Raw genomic sequence first — 20,257 nt, forward strand, 5'->3', positions numbered from 1 at the left:
TATAGGCACTGATAGGTGCCACAGATAGGCGGCACTGGTGGGAACAGATAGGCAGCATGGATAGGCGGCACTGATGGGCAATGATAGATGGCATTGATGGGCAGCAGTGATAAGCATTGATGGGCAGCACTGATAGCCAGCACTGACTGGCATCACTTGTGGGCACTGTGTTCTGGCACTTGAGGGCACAGATTGGTGCCAATTGTGGGCACTGGTTGGCACTGATTGCTGGCAGTGACTTGCTGGCACTGGTGGTCACTTAATTGTAATCATATTTGGCAACTCAGATGTGACATTAAATACACATTGGAGTCTTCAATGTACATTAAAGACCAACCCTTACAATCACATAACTAACCCAAAGTATGGAAGTGTTCTTGATTTTGCACAGGGTTTATTGAAGATATAGTTTATCTATTTTGTAAACAAAATACACTAAGAGCTGGTTCACACAGGGGCGACTCAGATCCGACTTCAGGTCGCCCCTAGTCGCACAACATGTAAAAATCAATGTAAGTGAATGAGAGCCATCTTAATGCACACTACTGAAGTCGTTCCAATTTCAGAAAAGGTTCCTGTACTACTTCTATCCGACTTGTACCCATTGATTTCAATGGAGGTCGCCTCCAAGTCGGATCTCCGTCTATACGGAGGCGACTCTCACAGAAGTATCAGCTCTCAAGGGGGAACTCCACGCCAAATTTATTTTAAAAAATTGGCGTGGAGTTCCCCCTCCGAGAGCATACCAAGCCCTTAGGTTTGGTATGGATTTTAAGGGGAACCCCCTACGCCAAAAAAATGGCATGGGGTGCCCCCCAGATCCATACCAGACCCTTATCCGAGCACGCTACCCGGCCGGCCAGGAAAGGGGGTGGGGACGAGCGAGCGCCCCCTCCTCCTGAGCCATACCAGGCTGCGTGCACTCAACATGGGGGGTGCCTTGGGGAAAGGGGGGCCGCGCGGCCCCCCCACCCCAAAGCACCTTGTCCCCATGTTGATGAGGACAAGGGCCTCTTCCCGACAACCCTGGCCATTGGTTGTCGGGGTCTGTGGGCAGGGGGCTTATCAGAATCCGGGAGCCCCCTTTAATAAGGGGGCCCCCAGATCCCGGCCCCCCACCCTAGGTGAATGAGTATGGGGTACAATGGACCCCTACCCATTCACCTGTGAAATTTTTTTAAAAAAAAAACACAACACACAAGGGTTAAAATAGTTTATTGCACAGCTCCGGGGGTCTTCTTCCGTCTTCGGGGTCTTCTCGATGGACTCCTCCGGTATCTTCTACTCTTTTGCTAGCTCTTTCCCTAGGGGAGGAGCCCGGCTTTCTTCTTTGCCGCCCCTCTTCGGTTCTTCTTGCCGGGCCACCGTGCCTTCTTCTAGCTCTTTTAGAAGCGGTGGCCCGGTCTTCTGTCGCCGCTGTCGCCATCTTCTGTTCTTCTCTTCAGGAGATGTTGCCTCGTCGCTGTCTCCGGTCCCAATGACAGGACACGCGGCGTGGGGCGACTTATATAGGAACATCACCAGATGATGTCCCCGCCCATTATGATGTCACAGTCCCAGCATCCTCTGGGACTGTGACATCATAATGGGCGGGGACATAATCCGGGATGTCCCTATATAAGTCGCTGCATGCCGCGTCCCTGTCATTGTGAGCAGAGACAGCGACGAGGCAACATCTCCTGAAGAGAAGAACAGAAGACGGCGGCAGCGGCGACAGAAGACCGGGCCACCGCTTGTAAAAGAGCTAGAAGAAGGCGCCGTGGCCTGGCAAGAAGAACCGAAGAGGGGGGACAAGACCCCCGAAGTCAGAAGAAGAGGGCGGCGACGAAGAAGAAAGCCAGGCTCCTCCGCTAGTAAAAGAGCTAGCAGAAGATAGTCCGGCGAGTAGACCCCCGAAGACCCCTGGAGCTGTGCAATAAACTATTTTAACCCTTGTGTGCTGTGTTTTTTTTTTTTAACTCTTTTTCACAGGTAAATGGGTAGGGATACATTGTACCCCATACTCATTCACATAGGGTGGGGGGGCTGGGATCCGGGGGCACCCTTATTAAAGGGGACTCATGGATTCCGATAAGCCCCCCCGCCCGCAGGCCCCGACAACCAACGGCCAGGGTTGTTGGGAAGAGGCCCTTGTCCTCATCAACATGGGGACAAGGTGCTTTGGGGTGGGGGGGCCCCTCAAGACACCCCCCATGTTGAGGGTACGCAGCCTGGTACGGCTCAGGGGGGGGGGGGGGGCGCTCGCTCGTCCCCACCCCCTTTCCTGGCCGGCTGGGTAGCGTGTTCGGATAAGGGTCTGATATGGACCTAGGGGGGTGCCCACACAGATTTTTCGGTGTAGGATTCCCCTTTAAGTCCACACCAGGTGACGGGACAAGCGACGCTTACTTCTCTGGTCCCGGCTAGCTGGAGCCACGCTCAAAATGAGCGGACTTTCCTTCGTGTGTGTGTGTGTGGGTGAGTCCGTTCATTTCAAAAGTACGCCGTACTTAGTCCTCCACAAAACTACCGTGTGTCGGCAGGTAGCTCGTCCCCACCCCCTTTCCTGGCCGGCCGGGTATCGTGCTCGGATAAGGGTCTGGTATGGATCTGGGGGGGACCCCACGCCATTTTTTCAGCGTAGGGGGTTCCCCTTAAAATCCATACCAGACCTAAGGGCCTGGTATGCTCTCGGAGGGGGAACTCATGCCATCATTTTTTTTTAAATTTGGCGTGGAGTTCCCCCTTGAGAGCTCATTCTCTGATTGGCCACAGCAAAAGTCGCCTGGCCTGGGGCGACTTAAAGTCGTGTTGTAAGTCGCCCCAAGTCATGCCCAAGTCGTGTTCAAGTCGTGTCCAAGTTGCCTCCAAAAGCCGTGTTGAAAGTCGTGTTGCCCCTGTGTGAACCGACCCTAAAATTGTTAATAGCACAGATAAAAATAAAATGTGTGAGCTGAATTGAAAAAATTACCTGCGTTATTTTGAAAAAACCCTGTGGGTGCAGGAAATAAAATTGCATCATCTCTGGCCTGCCGAAGGCCTCTTTCACATGAACGATCTGTTCAGGTCTGCCTGTCAGTTTTTTAGGCAGACCTGAACGGATGCTCCATAGACCTCTATGGAGTGTCGGATGTCAGCAGTGACATGTCCGCTGACATCAGACCCGCTATGATCCGAAAAAGTGTAATGGAAGAAAAACCTACTTAACCATCAGTCTACGGATCAGATGACGACAGACTCTGCGGTCTTCAGCATAAGAAATGAGGATATAAAATAAAAATATTGATATAAAAATAAAATGAATAAACAATAACTACTGGAGAACAATAACTATTACTAATAAAGCTATTGAAATCTCACTCTATATTAAAGCCATGTGGCCTAGATGTTTTGAGTTGAAAAATATAGCGAGTTCCAAGGTTGGACATACCTCTCACAAAATTACTGCCTCTCCAATGAGGAGAATAACAGTCTAACCTTACTAATTTTAAGGAGGAAGGGTGTCTGTTGTGATGGGTACGATGATATTTAGACAGACTATGGTCTTTAAATCCTTTATATATATTATTTATATATTCATTGATCCTTAGCCGCAATGTGCAAGTGGTCTTGCCCACATACAAGGGGCACTGTAAGAGATAAACCACACCCTTAGTGGTACATGAAATTAAGTGATCAATATCATATGACCTAGATGTACTATGTGAAATAAAGGATTTGGTTCTAACAGCATTTCTACCAATGGTCTTAAGCCCTTAAGACATCCAAAGAAATCTTAAAGGGGGGAGGGGTGCAATCACATTAGGGGTAATAAGATTCCTGAGGATTTGAGTTAGGGAATATAATGGGACAATCTAGTAATCCCAAAATCCTAAAATTTTTAAAAAACTTACTACATACTGTTTGTTGCCACCCCAAAAAATGTTTCCACCAGCCGCCACTGGTCCCTATTGATCTGGGAGGTGTGTGAAGAATTTTTGTTCACGCTCAATCCTCAATACTTCATTAATAACCTCATTCAATTTGTCCTCATGATAACTTTTTTCAATAAAATGTGGTTTGAGAATCTGAGTCTGACTGGGTTTTCAAATCTTCAAATATGGAACAATTACGTCTAATTCTAAAAACCTGTCCTTTTGGAAGAGCTTTAAGCCAAGATGGATGATGACAACTAGCTTGGAGGATATACCCATTTCTGTTGGTTTCCTTAAAAAAGGTACACGTCACAAAATGGTCTCCCTCTTTCCGAATGGTCAAATATAGAAAGTTAACTAGCACAATACTAAATTCAGAAGACAATAGAATGTCACAGTTATTTGTATTCAATCCGTCCATAACAATTCTCAAGGATTCAACAACTCCTTTCCATAAAAAGAGATCATGTAGCGCCTCCAAAAAGGTCAACTGAGAAGGCATCTGATCATAGACAACAATTTCTTCCCACTTCGCCATAAACAAATTATGATGCTGGAGGCAAGCTTAGCCCCTATAGCTACACCAGTTCTCTGAAGGTAAAAATGTCCCCCAAGCCAAAAATAATTGTGTTCCATGACAAAAGAAATGAGCTGGAAAATAAATGGTCTTTGTTGATCTATCAAGGAGGATTCTTGGATAAATAATATTCTGGTGCTTCTAATCCTAAATTAGATGACAGAATTACAATATTATAGGATTATAGAATATAGGGAAGCTACATCAGCTGTCACCATCAGACAATATTTCTTAATAATCAAAGCATCAAGTTAATTAATGAATTGAGTGGTATCTTTTAAAAATGCTGGCTTGCCCCCCGCCACTAGTACCTGTATCTAAAAACCTATATATTTACCAATCCTGGATATAACAGAGTTAGTACCACTAACTATGGGTTGACCCGGTGGATTCTGTGCTTCCTTATGAATTTTATGTAAACAAAATAGAATGGGCACCCTAGATGCTTTTGGGATGACAAAGTCCTTTTCTTTTTTGGTTAGAATTCCACCCCTATATCTGGATTCAACAATAGTCCCCAACTGTCTCCTAAAAGACAGAGTAAAGTGCTTCTTTATCAAGGAATATGTTCTGTCATCTGTAACAATATTTTCAAGTATCCGAACATAGTCAGTTTTGTTTAACAAAATAAAACCGCCTTCCTTATAAGCAGGACGTATTACCAAATTGTTCATCTTAAATAAGTTTGGTATACCTTCATGTATAATTATATCCCTTTTATCTGTCATTCCACCAAACATTCCTTGTGACAGCAATAGGGATGTGACAGGTAGACTTTATGGAGAGATCTTGGGTCTGTAAGACTCCAGATGCCTCCCCTGCCCTTAAAAGCATAAACTCATTTTTTAAAATAATGGCATTTACATCGGATAAACCGGAAGTGATGTAAGGTCATCGTTTCTGGGTTATTATATCATAGAGTCAAACAAAGCTGATGTATGCGTACATCGCTGGTCAGCAAGTAGTTAAAATTCGGGTCCACAGTATACACATGATGTTGGTACAGGTAAGGCTGCCCTTTCATTGCAGCACGTCACTGCATACTTCTAAAATAGTGTGCAGTAAAGCAGAACATATTTATTCCTCCTGTTACTATGGCTGCCAATAAGCTTAAGAAAATAAACTATACTAAAATTGTCAGACAGGTTTATACAACTCAAGTTCCTCCATGGGGCATGATATACTCCACAGAGACTGTCTCACATTAACCCCCAACTCAACCTGTTGTGCTCTGGGTGCACTCTCAAGACTGGCACTTTTTGGCATATGGTCTGGTCTTGTCCTAGGATATGTCTATATTAGGAAGTGGCGGCCGAAACGCTAAGAGACATAGGTACTACGGTTGTACCCTTGGACTCTTTTGTTCTAATATTATGTTACTTGGAGGTAGACAGGTACAACAAGCTCTGTCTTACTTTTACCCTGTTCTACGCAAGAAGGGAAATCCTCTTATACTGGAATTCTGTCGAACTCCCTACATGAGCCTCATTGCTGCAACCTGTTAACTCTGCGTTACTGAAGAAATTCAGCAAAATGTGGTCAAATTGGATTGATGCTTGTGGCTAGGTCTCAATGTCGAAAAAGATGATGCTGCTTCTATGTGCAAATAACCTGACCACCTGGTCCTTTGTTCTGCCACCAGGATACCCACCCACCTCCTATTCCTAATTTTCCCAAATGTCAGCTAGGTGGTATCATGTAATACTGTTTGGAAGAAATACTTCCCTCCCTGGGTAAAAGCTTTATTTTGTATGGAGTATAGCCAGGGTTAATATCTCCATTAAACTTGACTTGTGAATATTGCCATGCAATTTGACTAATGTCTTTATGATTATGTATTGTATTGTTAATTTGTTCAATAAATAAATTTCTTGTAAAAACTATTGGCAGACAGGCCTAAAGGACAATGCAATAATCATTCACTATGTGACTATATTTTTATAACAGATGCCTACCCTCAACAGTTTAATGAATGTAACACCGTTATATCTCATGTCAATGATACATTTTTGGTACTTGATGGGAGGGTATCCCTCTATTGTTACCCCATTCTTGTAATCAATTAATATATATATTTGTCTCTAAAGGACAATGCAAAGGTTCTGCACACAGAGGTGGTAGGAGGTGAGCAGGTTCTGATGAATAAAGTGGTGGTTGGGCAGCACCATGTAGAGGCAGGGCATGTCTGCCTTTTTGTCCAAGTGGCCATGCGATACAGTCACCAGCACACGCAGTAGTTGGCTGACAAATGTTTCCTATTCTTCCTCCTCCCAGGCATAAAAGCAGGCACCTCCATGCCAGCTTTTTTTTTTACGTTCAAAAGGGTTTATTGATTATAAACAAATTTTCTCAACAAAGTCATAACAAGCCAGACACTATACATGAAGCCATAGAAGGATAGCACATTACAGGGTACATAATCATAGTTGCCAACATTGTAAAAAAAAAATCCGGGACACTTTTTTGGCAGTAGGAGGAGTAGTGGTATAATTAGGGGGCGGGGCATGCGGTTATAGGTGTGGCATAGGAAGAGGTAAAAATGCGGCACGCAGTTTATGTAAAATAGTGGCCGTGGCTTACATGGGGGCGTGTCAAAGGGGTGTGGTTAGAATCTGAGATGAATGCGGGATAGAGAGGGATAGGAAGGGGGAGAGGGAAAGGAGGGACAGCAGCCCCCCGATCCTACACCACAATAGCAATATGTGTTTTCCAGAGTTTGACAATCAGCAGATAAAGATACTCTAAATACCTGGTGTTAGCGCTTCAATCATCCCGGCGCCATGATTGTTATGGTGCCAGGATGATTGAAGCACATTATTTCTATTATTACATTGTAATATGAAATTAAATCATTCAACTCACCATAATGCAAAATCAGTGGGAGCCATGAGCACGTCACTGGCCACGTTGCCTGCCACCAGATGCCATCAGGTGTCCCAAGCGGAGTCTGTCCTTACATCAGGTGCCCCATCAGAGGTACCTTCCTCAAATCTGTGTCCATCAGCAGAGCCCCCCTTACATCTGGTGCCCCCCCACATACTCCACAGACCGGCCCCCCCCACATACTCCACAGACCGGCCCCCACATACTCCACAGACCGCCCCCCCCACATACTCCACAGACCCCCCACATACTCCACAGACCGCCCCCCCCACATACTCCACAGACCGCCCCCTACATACCACTGGCCCCTGACATCCACAGACTGGCCCCCACATCTCCAGACTGGCCCCCGACATACCACTGGCCCCCGACATACGCAGACTGTCCCCCACACATCTCCAGACTGGCCCCCACACATTCACAGACTGGCCCCCACACATTCACAGACTGGCCCCCACACATTCACAGACTGGCCCCCACACATTCACAGACTGGCCCCCACACATTCACAGACTGGCCCCCACACATCCACAGACTGGCCCCCACACATCCACAGACTGGCCCCCACACATCCACAGACTGGCTCCCACATCCAAAGACTGGCCCCCACATCCACAGACTTGCACCCCCCACATCCACAGACTGGCCCCCACACATCCAGACTGGCCCCCGACATCTGACTGGCCCCCGACATCTGACTGGCCCCCACATCCACAGTGACAGACTGGCCCCCGCCCCGACATCCACAGTGACAAACTGGCCCCCGACATGGCGCCGTTGCCGCACGGAGGCTTTGAACTGTGGCACCGCCCACTGCACTAAACACACACACACACTGGCAGCGGTGGTGGGCGGCGCCACAGGTTTTCTATTGAAGACCAATTTTTGGTCTTCTTAAAAATGGCGGCCGGCGGAGACAATGTCCTCTAGCGGCCGGCGGCAAAAAAACGGGAAATTCAATTTCCCGGGACAAACCAAATTTCCCAGGACAAAATTAATTCAGGACAAATGTCCTAATCCCGGGAAATTTGGGACAGTTGGCAACTATGCATAATCTATGAGTACTGTGTATGAGAGGCAGTAACAAATCATTCCAGACCAGGACTTCAACAACTGCTTCCAGTCAGCAAAATATCCAAAGAAATCAGAGTGCAGTTGTGACTCATCCATTAAAATTCACATCAATTAACATATCAGAAGACACCCTGTATGCCCAAAGATAACAATAACATTGTGCTGCCTTTGCAGGCTAATTTATAGTTACTTATATAGAATGTGTAGTTTACCACTGCCATCTAGTGGCCAAAGTCTGTAGCAGCTTTATCTCTAGTTATGTAAATTTCTCAGACAGGAAGTAACGCTTTGTTTAGGAAGTTCTTCAGGCATTTTAGATTGCCATTCTATATGGATACAGCATGTCCGTTTCTCTCCCAAGGGGCTTGAGTCATCATCACCTGTAAGTGCCTATTGTGTCATCTGTCATTTATGCTAGACTAGTTTTTCTATGTGTACTGATATCTTGTCATTGTATTGTATTGCAGTTTCACAAAGTAGTAAAATAAAGTTGAATTACTTCAGTAGACAAATCAAGCATTGGGCTTCCGTTTACTGGAGTCTCTGACAAATGTTTAGCTGTCCGTTTAGAACCACAACATAGTCAGTGTTTTGGGAGCGAAACAGTGAAAAGGTGAAGCGCAACACTCCTGGAGATATTAGTCTCTGCACAGACAGAAAGAGTCTAAGATCAGGAAGACAGTATAAGGCCGAAGATCAGCTACCCGGGACACATCAAGGAAGGGAGAGCATGCCAAGTGTCCAGCAAGACGATACATGCTCACATTAAATTAACAAGGTCCAGTCAGATTTCATCAGTAAGTGCCCTTTTAGTCAGAGCTCGTGCCAAAGCAGAGGCAGCTCGTGTTCAGCTAGAATTTGCTAAGAAAGAGGCTGCCATTATGAAGGAAAGAGCAGAGAAAGAAAAAGAAAAATCAGAACAGGAAGCAAAGTTGAGTCTACTCTAGCGTCAGTGTGCAGCCGCCGCTGCAGCAGCAGAGACCACAGCTTATGCTGATAATGAGCGGTCTGGAAGTGGGTCTATCCACGAAGTCCCAGATGTGCCCGAGAAACCCCGTTCCTCAGTAGAACGTACAGAGTATGTCCAAGAACTTTTAAACAGTAATGCAACAAAACAGTTTCCCAATCCAGAGTCAGTTGAATTTAAACCAGAACCAGCAGAACCCCTGAGTGTACGAAAACAAACCCATGAAGTCAGCAGTGCCAGAACAATTAAAGATCAACCATTAGAGACATAAAGGAACAGGCTAAGTGAATCCTTACTACACTAACCCAAACACCAGAGTACACAAGATGTCACTAAATTTCTTATCCGTAAAGAAATGGTTAATTCAGGCTCTCTCAAGTTTGATGATTGCCCATTGAATTATTGATGAATTACTGGGCATGGAAGTCTTCTTTTCTGAATGCAGTCAAAGACTGAGGCCGCGTACACACGCGGGGACTGTTCGCTCAACTTTGTTCGTCAAACAGTTTCAGCGGACAGTCCGCTCAAAATTAGCATGGACGGACTTGCCCACACACGACGAACGAACAGTCCGCTGAAACCGTGCGCGATGACGTGAACGGCATGTACGACGGGACTAGAAAACGACATCCTATACACTGCAATGCAACCTTCGGCGTGTAAATTCTTTCTGAGCATGCGCGAGACTTAGTTTGACGAACAAGCCTACACACGGGCGGACTGTCCGCTCAAACCAAGTTTCAGCGGACAGTTTTTCGGAATTTCCGAAAAACTTTGTTCGTCAGACTGTCCGCTGAAACTTTCCGCTGAAGCCCACACACGAGCGGACTGTCCGCCGAAACACTGTTCAGCGGACAAAGTTGAGCAAACAGTCCCCGCGTGTGTACGCGGCCTTAGACTTACAAGCAGCTGAGATGCTAGACCTGATGATAAAATGGCAGTCAGCAGAGCATGGAAGAAGGATGCGCAGGATACACATATTTAACCCTTGAGCAGGATTTGATATGGCCTGGCAAAGGCTAGAGGAAAGATATGGATCACCAGAAGCAATTAAAGGTGCTCTAATGAAAAGATTGGAGCTTTTCCCTAAGCTAAACAGCAGAGACAATTTGAAACTGCAAGAGCAAGGTGATATTCTTTGGGAAGTCCAGTGTGCCAAAGAAGAAGGCTATTTAAGAGGAGTTGCACATTTGGATACCGCTAGTGGTACTAATCCTATAGTGGAGAAACTACCTCACAACCTACAAGAAAAATGGTTGAATGTTGGAGTCAAATACAAAGAAGATCATGATGTCCCCTTTCCCCCATTCTTTGTGTTTTCTAGGTTTGTGCAGCAGCAAGCTAAGATCAGGTGTGATCCAAGCTTTTCCTTCATCACCAACAGTCAACTGCCAAAAGCAGAAAAGCCACCTAGAGCCTACAATAGGACTTCAGTGATCGCCCATAAGACAACTGTAACTTCTGAGGACCCAGACTGTCTAAGCAGCTACAAGGTAAACACCTTTGAAGGCCCTGAAAGACTTTGCCCACCTGTTTTTCAGGTTTCTTCAGTAGAAAGGCCATTCACTAGAAGAGGAATTCTATCCACTGTGAACTGTCTCTAAGATCCTCTCGGGTTAGTAGCACCTGTCACCATAAAAGGTAAGGCCTTAGTTCGTGAGCTGTCAAGTGCAGAAAGTGAGTAGGATGCCTTACTTCACAAGAGAGACTCCATGAGTGGGTCCAATGGACAGAGTCTTTACAAGCCTTACTGTCACAACAATTACTTACTGAGGCCGAGATGCAGAGAGCGGTTAGCCCTTGCAACTACACACACCCCATCCTTCGGAGGTGATGCAGGGAGCGGGTGGCACGCAGAAGCACTAGCCACCAGCAGGTGTAGGTTCCTGAATAAGCTGAGTAGTGGGTTTACTGGGAGTCAGGAACTGGCTGATGATCTTGTGTGTGGTGGTAAACAGTCCTGGAGGTAACAGGGAATCAAGTAAAAGAATGGCAAGTACGTGAAACAGGCCAAAGGTCAGATCCCTGAAATCAGACGAGGAAGTCTGTGAGACAGGCCAAGGGTCAAATACGGGTAATCACAAAGTGCGTGAAGCAGTTCCGGAGAGGTCTGTTAAGCAAGCCAAAGGTCAATTGTGGATGAGAGCAGCGTAGTCAGGGGCGGTCCGGGTCAAACACAGGCAATCGGGCAAACAGCAGGTAACAGGCACAAACAGGAAGCTGACAGAAAACCAGCAACCCGTTTGGAAGCCAGAGCTGCCTAAAATAGCCATGCCATAGCGTGTGCGCCACGGCGCGCATGTCCGTGCACCATTGCGCACACACGTACCATTGAGCACACGTGCACCTTCTCTGACACTTACAATGTTTACAAATACCCAGATGTTATGTTCCTGTTTCATCGTCACAAGCCTGTAAAAGAGAACCTTTTTTTCAGATGCATCTGTTCTAGGAATAGGTGCAGTTGCTTACTTGAAGGTAAACAATGCAGGAAATGTCTGTCATGTTAGATTTGTTATGGGAAACTCCAAACTGAGTCCTAGGCCGGCACATACAATTCCACTCCTAGAGTTATGTGCAGCTGTACTAGCGGTTGAACTGTATGAGCTAGTGAGAGATGAGATTAATCTAATGCCTCATACACACAATCAAACAATCCAGTGGAAAAGTCCGGCGGACTCCGCCAGACAATCCGCCCGTGTGTAGGCTCACGCGGACTTTTTTTTACCCAACTGGCACACACACGGCCGTACTGTCCGCCGAAATGTGAGTCCGGCGGAAACATTGGAGTGCAAAACTACTTTTAGTCCGCCGGACTCACATTTCGGCGAACAGTACGGCCGTGTGTGTGCCAGTCTGCCGTACTTTTGAAATGAACAGACTTTTCCCGTCCGGAGAAAAGTCCGCTCATTTTGAGCGCGGCTCCAGGTAGCCGGGACCAGCAAAGGAGGCGTCGCTGGCCCTGTCACCTGGTATGGACTTAAAGGGGAATCCCTAAGCCGAAAAATCGGCGCAGGGTCCCCCCTAGGTCCATCCATATCAGACCCTTATCCGAGCATGCTAACCAGCCGGCCAGTTAAGGGGGTGGGGACGAGCGCCCCCCCCCTCCTGAGCCGTATCAGGCTGCGTGCCCTCAACATGGGGACAAGCACCTTGTCCCCATGTTGATGAGGACAAGGGCCTCTTTCCGACAACCCTGGCCGTTGGTTGTCGGGGTCTGCGGGTGGGGGGCTTATCGGAATCCGTGAGCCCCCTTTAATAAGGGGGCCCCCCTCCCTACGTGAATGAGTATGGGGTACAATGTACCCCTACCCATTCACCTGTGAAAAAAAAGTAAAAAAAAAAAAAACAACACACAAGGGTTAAAATAGTTTATTGCACAGCTCCGGGGGTCTTCTTCCATCTTCGGGGGTCTTCTCGCCGGACTCCTCCACTATCTTCTGCTCTTTTGCTAGCTCTTTCACTAGCGGAGGAGCCCGGCTTTCTTCTTCGCCACCGCCCTCTTCTTCCGACTTTGGGGGTCTTGTCCCATCCTCTGGGACTGTGACATCATAATGGGCAGGAACATCATCCGGTGATGTCCCTATATAAGTCGCCGCATGTCCTGAGAGAAGAGAAGAACAGAAGACGGTGACAGCGGCGACAGAAGACCGGGCCACCACTTGCAAAAGAGCTATAAGAAGGCACGGTGGCCCGGAAAGAACCGAAGAGGGGGACAAGACCCCCGAAGAGGGGGACAAGACCCCGAAGTCGGAAGAAGAGGGCGGCTGCGAAGAAGAAAGCCGGGCTCCTCCGCTAGTGAAAGAGCTAGCAAAAGAGCAGAAGATAGTGGAGGAGTCTGGCGAGAAGACCCCCAAAGACGGAAGAAGACCCGGAGCTGTGCAATAAACTATTTTAACCCTTGTGTGTTGTGGTTTTTTTTTACTCTTTTTCACAGGTGAATGGGTAGGGGTACATTGTACCGCATACTAATTCACATAGGGTGGGGGGCTGGGATCCGGGGGCCCCCTTATTAAAGGGGGCTCACGGATTCTGATAAGCCCCCCGCCCGCAGGCCCCGACAACTAACGGCCAGGGTTGTCGGGAAGAGGCCCTTGTGGCCCCCCCTTTCCCCAAGGCACCCCCCATGTTGAGGGCACGCGGCCTAGTACGGCTCGCTCGTCCCCACCCCCTTTCCTGGCCGGCCGGGTAGCGTTCTTTGATAAGGGTCTGATATGGACCTGGGGGGAACCCCACGCCGATTTTTCGGCGTAGGATTCCCCTTTAAGTCCATACCAGGCGACGCTTACTTCGCTGGTCCCGGCTATCTGGAACCGTGCTCAAAATGAGCGGACTTTCCTTCGTGTGTGTGGGTGAGTCCGTTCATTTAAAAAGTGCGGCGGACTTAGTACGCCGTACTTAGTCCTCCGTAAAAGTACCGTGTGTGGGCAGGTAGCTCGTTCAGAAAATCCGGCGGACAGTCCGCCAGACTAAGTCCGCCGGATAGTCTGCTACATGTGCATGCGGCATAAGCCTAGATGCTGTGAAGCTCTTTACAGACATTAAAACAGTCTTAGGCTATATCTGTAACACTACAAAGAGATTCTTCTTATATGTTTCCAATCGGGTGAATAGGATCAGACAGGCAACCAGTCTAGAGCAATGGTTCTATGTGCCCTCAGAACAAAATCCTGCAGATTACGCTACCAGGCCTACACAGATAGCTTGCCTTCAGAACTCTATATGGTTCTTAGGCCCACCTTTTCTGGATCAGACAGTTGTAGATAATCCTGATAACACCAGTGTTACCCTTTAGTGAAATCTGAAGCTGATCCTGAAATTAAGTCAAAAGCAGTAAGCTTCAGTACTAAAGCCTTTGACACTAGACTGCAGCTGCATTGTTTCGAAAGATTTTCCAACTGCAAGAGACTAAGCAGGGTCATAGCAAGACTAATTCACGTTGCAAAAAGCTTCCAGAAGAAAACCAATGATGATCGACCCAGAAGCTGGGGAGGTTTCCATGAAAGAGTCAGTTTAGAAGAACTTTCACAAGCCAAGACGGTCATCATTTATTCTGTACAACACATATATTTTCAGGCAAGAATATGACTGCATTGAGTCCCTTTATAGATCAAGATGGATTATTGTAGGAGGCCACTTATCCTTTGCCATGCTGTCAGATGAGGAGAAGCAGCCTGTCATCATTCCTCATGATCACCACATTGCTACTTTGATTGTAATATATTATCAAATAGTTCACCAAGGGCGCCACATGACAGAAGGTGCAATCCAAGCTGTAGGTTTCTGGATTCTTGGTGGAAAATGTCTAGTGTCTGCAATCATTCACAAATGTGTCATGTGCCGTAAGCTCAGAGGGAGATTGGAAAGCCAAAAGATGGCAGAGTTACCAAAGGATAAAGTCAATCCTGAGCCTCCAGGAGCTGCATATATGTTCAAATGATGCAGAACTTCTAGACTATCTTGAAGACAAAGGATGCACATGGATCTTTAACACTCCACACTCATCTCACATGGGAAGTGCTTGGGAAAGGTTAATAGGTGTAGCTAGGCGCATTTTAGATGCAATGTTACTCCAAGCTAAACCTACTTGTTTGACTCGTGAGACTATGGGGCTGATTTACTAAGATGAATGCGCTGCGCCGGTTCATAGCTTAATTTGTGCGCCAGATAAATTATTAAGTGAACGTATGAACCGTTGCAAGCATAAGTGCAACAGATGATAATATGCCGGCCCACGAGATAATAATATGCCATTGATTATAGCTCATGCCGTGTATCATTAAACAGTCTATTCACACAGGGGCAACACGAATTCCAGCGCAACTTTCGGAGGCAACTTGGACACGACTTGAGTGTGAATCACAGCGCGACTTGGAGCAACTTACAACGCGACTTTAAGTCGCCCCAGGCCAGGTGACTTTAATTTAAAAAAAATGGCATGGGTTAACCTCCAAGAGCATACCAGGTCCTTCAGGCCTGGTATGGATATTAAGGGGAACCCGCGCCAAAAAAATGGCGTGGGGATCCCCCTCAAAATCCATACCAGGCCCTTCATGTCTGGCATGGATTTTAAGGGGAACTCAGTGCCAAAAAAAACGGCGTGGGGGGGCCCCCTCAAAATCCATACGGGAGCCTTATCCGAGCACGCAACCTGGCAGGCCGCAGGAAAAGAGGGGGGGTGAGAAAACCCCTCCAGAACTGTACCAGGCCACATGCGCTCAACATTGGGAGGATGCCTTGGGAGTCCCCCCCCCAAAGCACCTTGTCCCCATATTGATGAGGACAAGGGCCTCATCTCCCCAAACCTGGATGGTGGTTGTGGGGGTCTGGGCAGGAGGCTTATCAGATTCTCAAAGCCCCCTTTAACAAAGGGACCCCCCTGTGTAAAATGGTAAGGCTACCATTTTCCTAAAAAAGTGATAAAAATGTTAAAAATGACAAAAGACAGTTTTTGACAAGTCCTTTATTAAAGTCTTCTTCTTTCATCTTCTTTTTTCTGGTCTTCTTCATCCTTTGGTTTCTTCCTCCATCTTCTTCTTCCTCTGATCCTCTACTTCTTGCGCCGGTGTTCTCATCCGGCATCTTCCTCCACGGCGTCTCTTCTTCCTCGCTTCCTTCTTGGGCTGCTCCGCGCAATGGGAGGCTCCGTTATATAAGAAGTGTCAGAAGGAGGGAATCATCACACAGTGTGTGCCTTCCATTGCACGGAGCGGCCCGAGAAGGAAGCGGAGAAGAAGAGACGCCATGGAGGAAGATGCCGGACGTGAACTCCGGAGCAAGAAGAAGAGGATATGAGAAAGAAGAAGATGGAGGAAGAAACCGAAGGATGAAGGAAAGAAGAAGGAAGAAGACCAGAGGAAAGAAGATGAAAGAAGATTTTAATAAAGGAATTGTCAAAAACGGTCTCTTGTAATTTTTTTTGGGTGAAATGGTAGAGGTACTTTTGTACCCCCTTACCATTTCACATGGGGGGAGGTCGGGATCTGGGGGTCCCAAATGTTGAGGGCATGTGGCCTGGTACGGTTCAGGAGGGGGAGGCGCTCTCTCGTCCCTCCCTCTTTTCCTGCGGCCTGCCAGGTTGCGTGCTCGGATAAGGGTCTGGTATGGATTTTGAGGGGACCCCCACGCCATTTTTTTTTGCGTGGGGTTCCCCTTAAAATCCATGCCAGACCTGAAGCGCCATTTTTTTTATTTTGGCACAGGGGTTCCCCTTAAGACCTGAAGGGGCGGGTATGGAATTGCAGGGGACTCCCACGCATTTTTCTTCTTAACTTTTATTTTTTCTTAATGCTAACATGACCTGTGTGCAAATAGCTTTAAAAAAAAAATAGAATTGAACCAGCGCAAAAAAAAAAAAGTCAAGTTGAGAGGTACACCTGTTCAGCTTATGTAAATGAATCTACATGGCTTGGCATTTACTAAGATTTTGCCAGCGCAGTGAACCAAAGCACTTGAACGTGCACAAATGCTGCTTAACGCATGCGCAGTGCATAAATTGACCTCACACAGTTCCAAGTGTATTTGCAGGCGCAGCAGGCTTGTTCCCAGAAAGTTACTTTTTTCCGTTCCAGTTTGGGCATATTTGCTACTTGGACAGTTATAACTATACTTTCTCACATCACCCCCATAATATTGGCACTTCCACCTTCTTTTAATTCTGAGTTGAAGAATGTTGATAGTAAATGGGGAATTGCGCTGTGTTACAGGAGCAAATACTTTGTGAATACGAAAACGGCCGTTGCGCATCGGCGTGCACCGCAACTCATGGCACAAAGCGTTTGTAAATCAGCCCCTTTGAGTACTTTCATGGCAGAAGTTATGGCCATCATTAATTCAAGACCTTTGGTACCACTATCTACAAATCCAGATAATCCAACAGTTCTTACTCCTGCTATGCTCTTGACCCAAAAGGTAGACTCTTTGTCGGCCCCTTGTGGAGACTTTAGTACAACAGAACTTCATGAAAAGCAATGGAAACAAGTCCAGTGTTTGGCTGATACGTTTTGGAAGAGATGAAGGAGAGATTACCTGTTTACCTTACAAAGTCACAGGAAATGGGCTAAGACCAGTCCCAATGTTAAAGTTGGAGATGTTGTGTTGTTGAAAGATAAGCAAGAAAGCAGAAACAACTGGCCTATGGGTATTGTCACAAATACGTTGCAAAGTAAAGATGGTATTGTCAGAAAGGTTGAAGTCAAAGTGATGAAACAAGGGACTGTTAAAGTGTACGCCAGACCAGTTTTGGATGTCATTGTTCTCCTTTGAACAGGTAATTCTGTTATGCTGTTGACACAATACATAACAGAGTGTATCACTGACGGCTTGACGGCATGAGTTAAAATTCATCCTGTGGATTACAATTGGTATTGGAGGTAGTTTAGCCTAGTGCGGCTTCTCCAATCCGAAGATGGGTCTATGGATAAAACTATTTCTTCATGTGGGCTACCAGCTTGAAGTACCATAGCCAAGAGACACTGATATTGTGGACTTATGTTTTAGGTTATGTTACCAGTTATAGACGGGAACGTATTTTCTTATTAGTGTGTTTTTCCCTGTACAGTAGATGTATAAGTAGTGACATAATGTATTATATCAGACAGGGAGTGTGCTGCCTTTACAGGCTAATTTAGTTATAGTTACGTATATAGAATGTGTAGTTTACCACTGTCATCTAGTGGCCAAAGTCAGTAGCAGCTTTATCTCTAGTTATGTAAATGTCTCAGGCAGGAAGTGACACTTGGTTTAGGAAATTCTTCAGGCATTTTAGATTGCCATTCTATATGGATGGAGAATGTCTGTTTCTCTCCCAAGGGGCTTGAGACATCATCACCTGTAAGTGCCTTTCTGTTATGTCATCTATGCTAGACTATTTATTCTATGTGTACTGATATCTTGTCATTGTATTGTATTTCAGTTTCACAAAGAAGTAAAATAAAGTTGGATTACTTCGGTAGACAAATCAAGCATTGGGCTTCCATTTACTGGAGTCTCTGACAAGAGTTTAGCTGTCCGTTTAGAACCACACATAGTCAGTGTTTTGAGAGCGGAACAAACATCAACATAAAACATACAATAAATAAAGTGAGAAAGAGAAAAAAAGAGCTCAAGGAACAGCGCAGTCGAGAGATCAAAGAGAGGAAAAGAGAAGAAAAGAACAAAAAAAAAGGGAGACCTGGGAATCTCAAAAAAAAGCACCATCTTGTATTTGTCATGGAGAGGAAAACATGGGTATCTTCACATATGCTACCCACAGTTCGTACGTTTGTTCAAATAAATGACATTTTATGCTTCAAACAATGAATGGAAACAGAGGGTGTTTTCAATGAAACTGCACTGGTGATATATATAAAATAGACCAAACGCCGCATATTCCAATAACCCCTGATCCAAGAACATTTACACCTGATGTAGAGCATGGTGCCTCTTAAGGATCATCAGGGCTCAAGTCCTGCGGGAACACAGGGTAACGCGGTTCCTGTACTTTTTCCACAACAGGAACTCAGTTCCCATTAGCAGCCGTGTCCTGCAAGACTTTTGAAGTATGCAAGCTGTGTGGCAGGTGCTACACCAGCATCTGCTGACACAGCTCGCAATAGTAAGTGCCGCACACCTGACCATTCAGGCATTGCCAGTAGTGGGCCCCATGACAGCTTCCGCTTCGATCTACCTGTCAGTTACAGCTAGCTGACGGGTAGATCAGGTCTAAGTCTAGCTGATGGGTAGATCAGCTATTCTGCTCACAGGACATGCAGGGAGAGAGGTGAGCTGAGGGAGGAACATCATTTTGGGGTGGTATGCTGAGCACAATACCTGGCAATGTTTAATGCCTGGAGGGAAGTTTATGTGGAAATATATGAAGGGTTGGAATAGCAGCGAGTATGTGTTGGAGCCCTGCAGAGTTTGCAGCCCCCCAAGCTAACATACATCTCCTAAGCAGGAACACATCACTATTTCCCCAAGCATTCTGTCCAGATAATGTGCAGTTAATTTACGACCTTTCCGTTTAACCCTGTGTTATCCAAACTCTGTTCATTGAAAAGTGTAAACTCACCACATAAACACTCTATATACAAAATAAAATTCCCTAATAAAGATCAGAACATGATGTTCACATTTGCATGGAAGCCCAATTGAATGAATTCTGATTATTCAGAGAATTACCGTATTTATGTTTATTGAGGATTTTTTTTATGTACAAACAGTTAAGCTTCATACAAACAATACAAAAATTGGATGGAAAATACCACTTATGAAGCGTTCAGGCATATGAGTGTATTTTTTATTTTTTTTCGATGGGGGAGTGGATCAAGGGTGGGAGTTCCCACACTTTTTTCCCCAGGACTTGACCCCTGAGGAACATGTTCTAAAACAATCTGCTGAGGTAGATAGGTACATCCTGGCTAGGCAAGCAGGGACCAAGTACCATCTCATCAACACTTTGATACCAGTCTCTATCAGAGAGTAGTCCAATATGCCTTTGTAAGAGACCTGAAGCCTGGAACTCCAGGTTTCTGGATCCAGTGAGAAATCAAGGTCCCTCTGCCAAGCCAGCATGTACGGATGTTTCAGATGGGAGGTGAGCAGACACATAAGCCATGGAGAAACCACCCCTGGAGCCCTAATCTTTAGAACACCATTGTTCATAAGCCAAATGGGGTCTCTTCTGAGGACCGGAAGGTCCTTAGAAAATGATCAATTTGAAAAAATCAAACCATTCGGAGGGGGGCACCTCTAAATTGTTAGTTCAATGAGACAAGGTCAAGACAAATGGTCTAAGGGAGTCCGAAACGAATGCCGGACTGTTGTGCACGCAAAGTGCAAAGGAATGAGATAACGTAGACACCATAATGGGAGGTCTAGCCT

General features: G+C 46.2%; 2 protein-coding genes across 15 annotated transcripts in view; one reads left to right on the forward strand and one right to left on the reverse strand.

Moving 5' to 3' along the window:
* CLEC16A (C-type lectin domain containing 16A) overlaps positions 1–20,257 on the reverse strand; it is a 1,523,862-nt gene that overhangs the window by 141,149 nt on the left and 1,362,456 nt on the right. The window lies entirely within an intron of this gene.
* LOC143924531 (uncharacterized) lies at positions 8,440–19,524 on the forward strand. 2 transcript variants are annotated; one of them, XM_077448884.1, is made up of 4 exons: positions 8,441–8,809; positions 10,719–10,887; positions 15,195–15,307; positions 18,309–19,524. In XM_077448884.1, exons 1-4 carry the CDS (start codon positions 8,769–8,771, stop codon positions 18,322–18,324), a joined length of 339 nt encoding a protein of 112 aa, XP_077305010.1. In that variant the 5' UTR covers positions 8,441–8,768; the 3' UTR covers positions 18,325–19,524. The 2 variants fall into 2 exon arrangements, with proteins under 2 accessions (XP_077305011.1, XP_077305010.1); XM_077448885.1 differs by lacking the exon at positions 15,195–15,307 and having other exon boundaries at positions 8,440–8,809.

The sequence above is a fragment of the Lithobates pipiens genome, unplaced genomic scaffold (genome assembly GCF_037356315.1).
Source record: "Lithobates pipiens isolate NorthernLeopardFrog02 unplaced genomic scaffold, aLitPip1_a1.2 Scaffold_22, whole genome shotgun sequence".
NCBI lineage: Eukaryota > Metazoa > Chordata > Amphibia > Anura > Ranidae > Lithobates > Lithobates pipiens.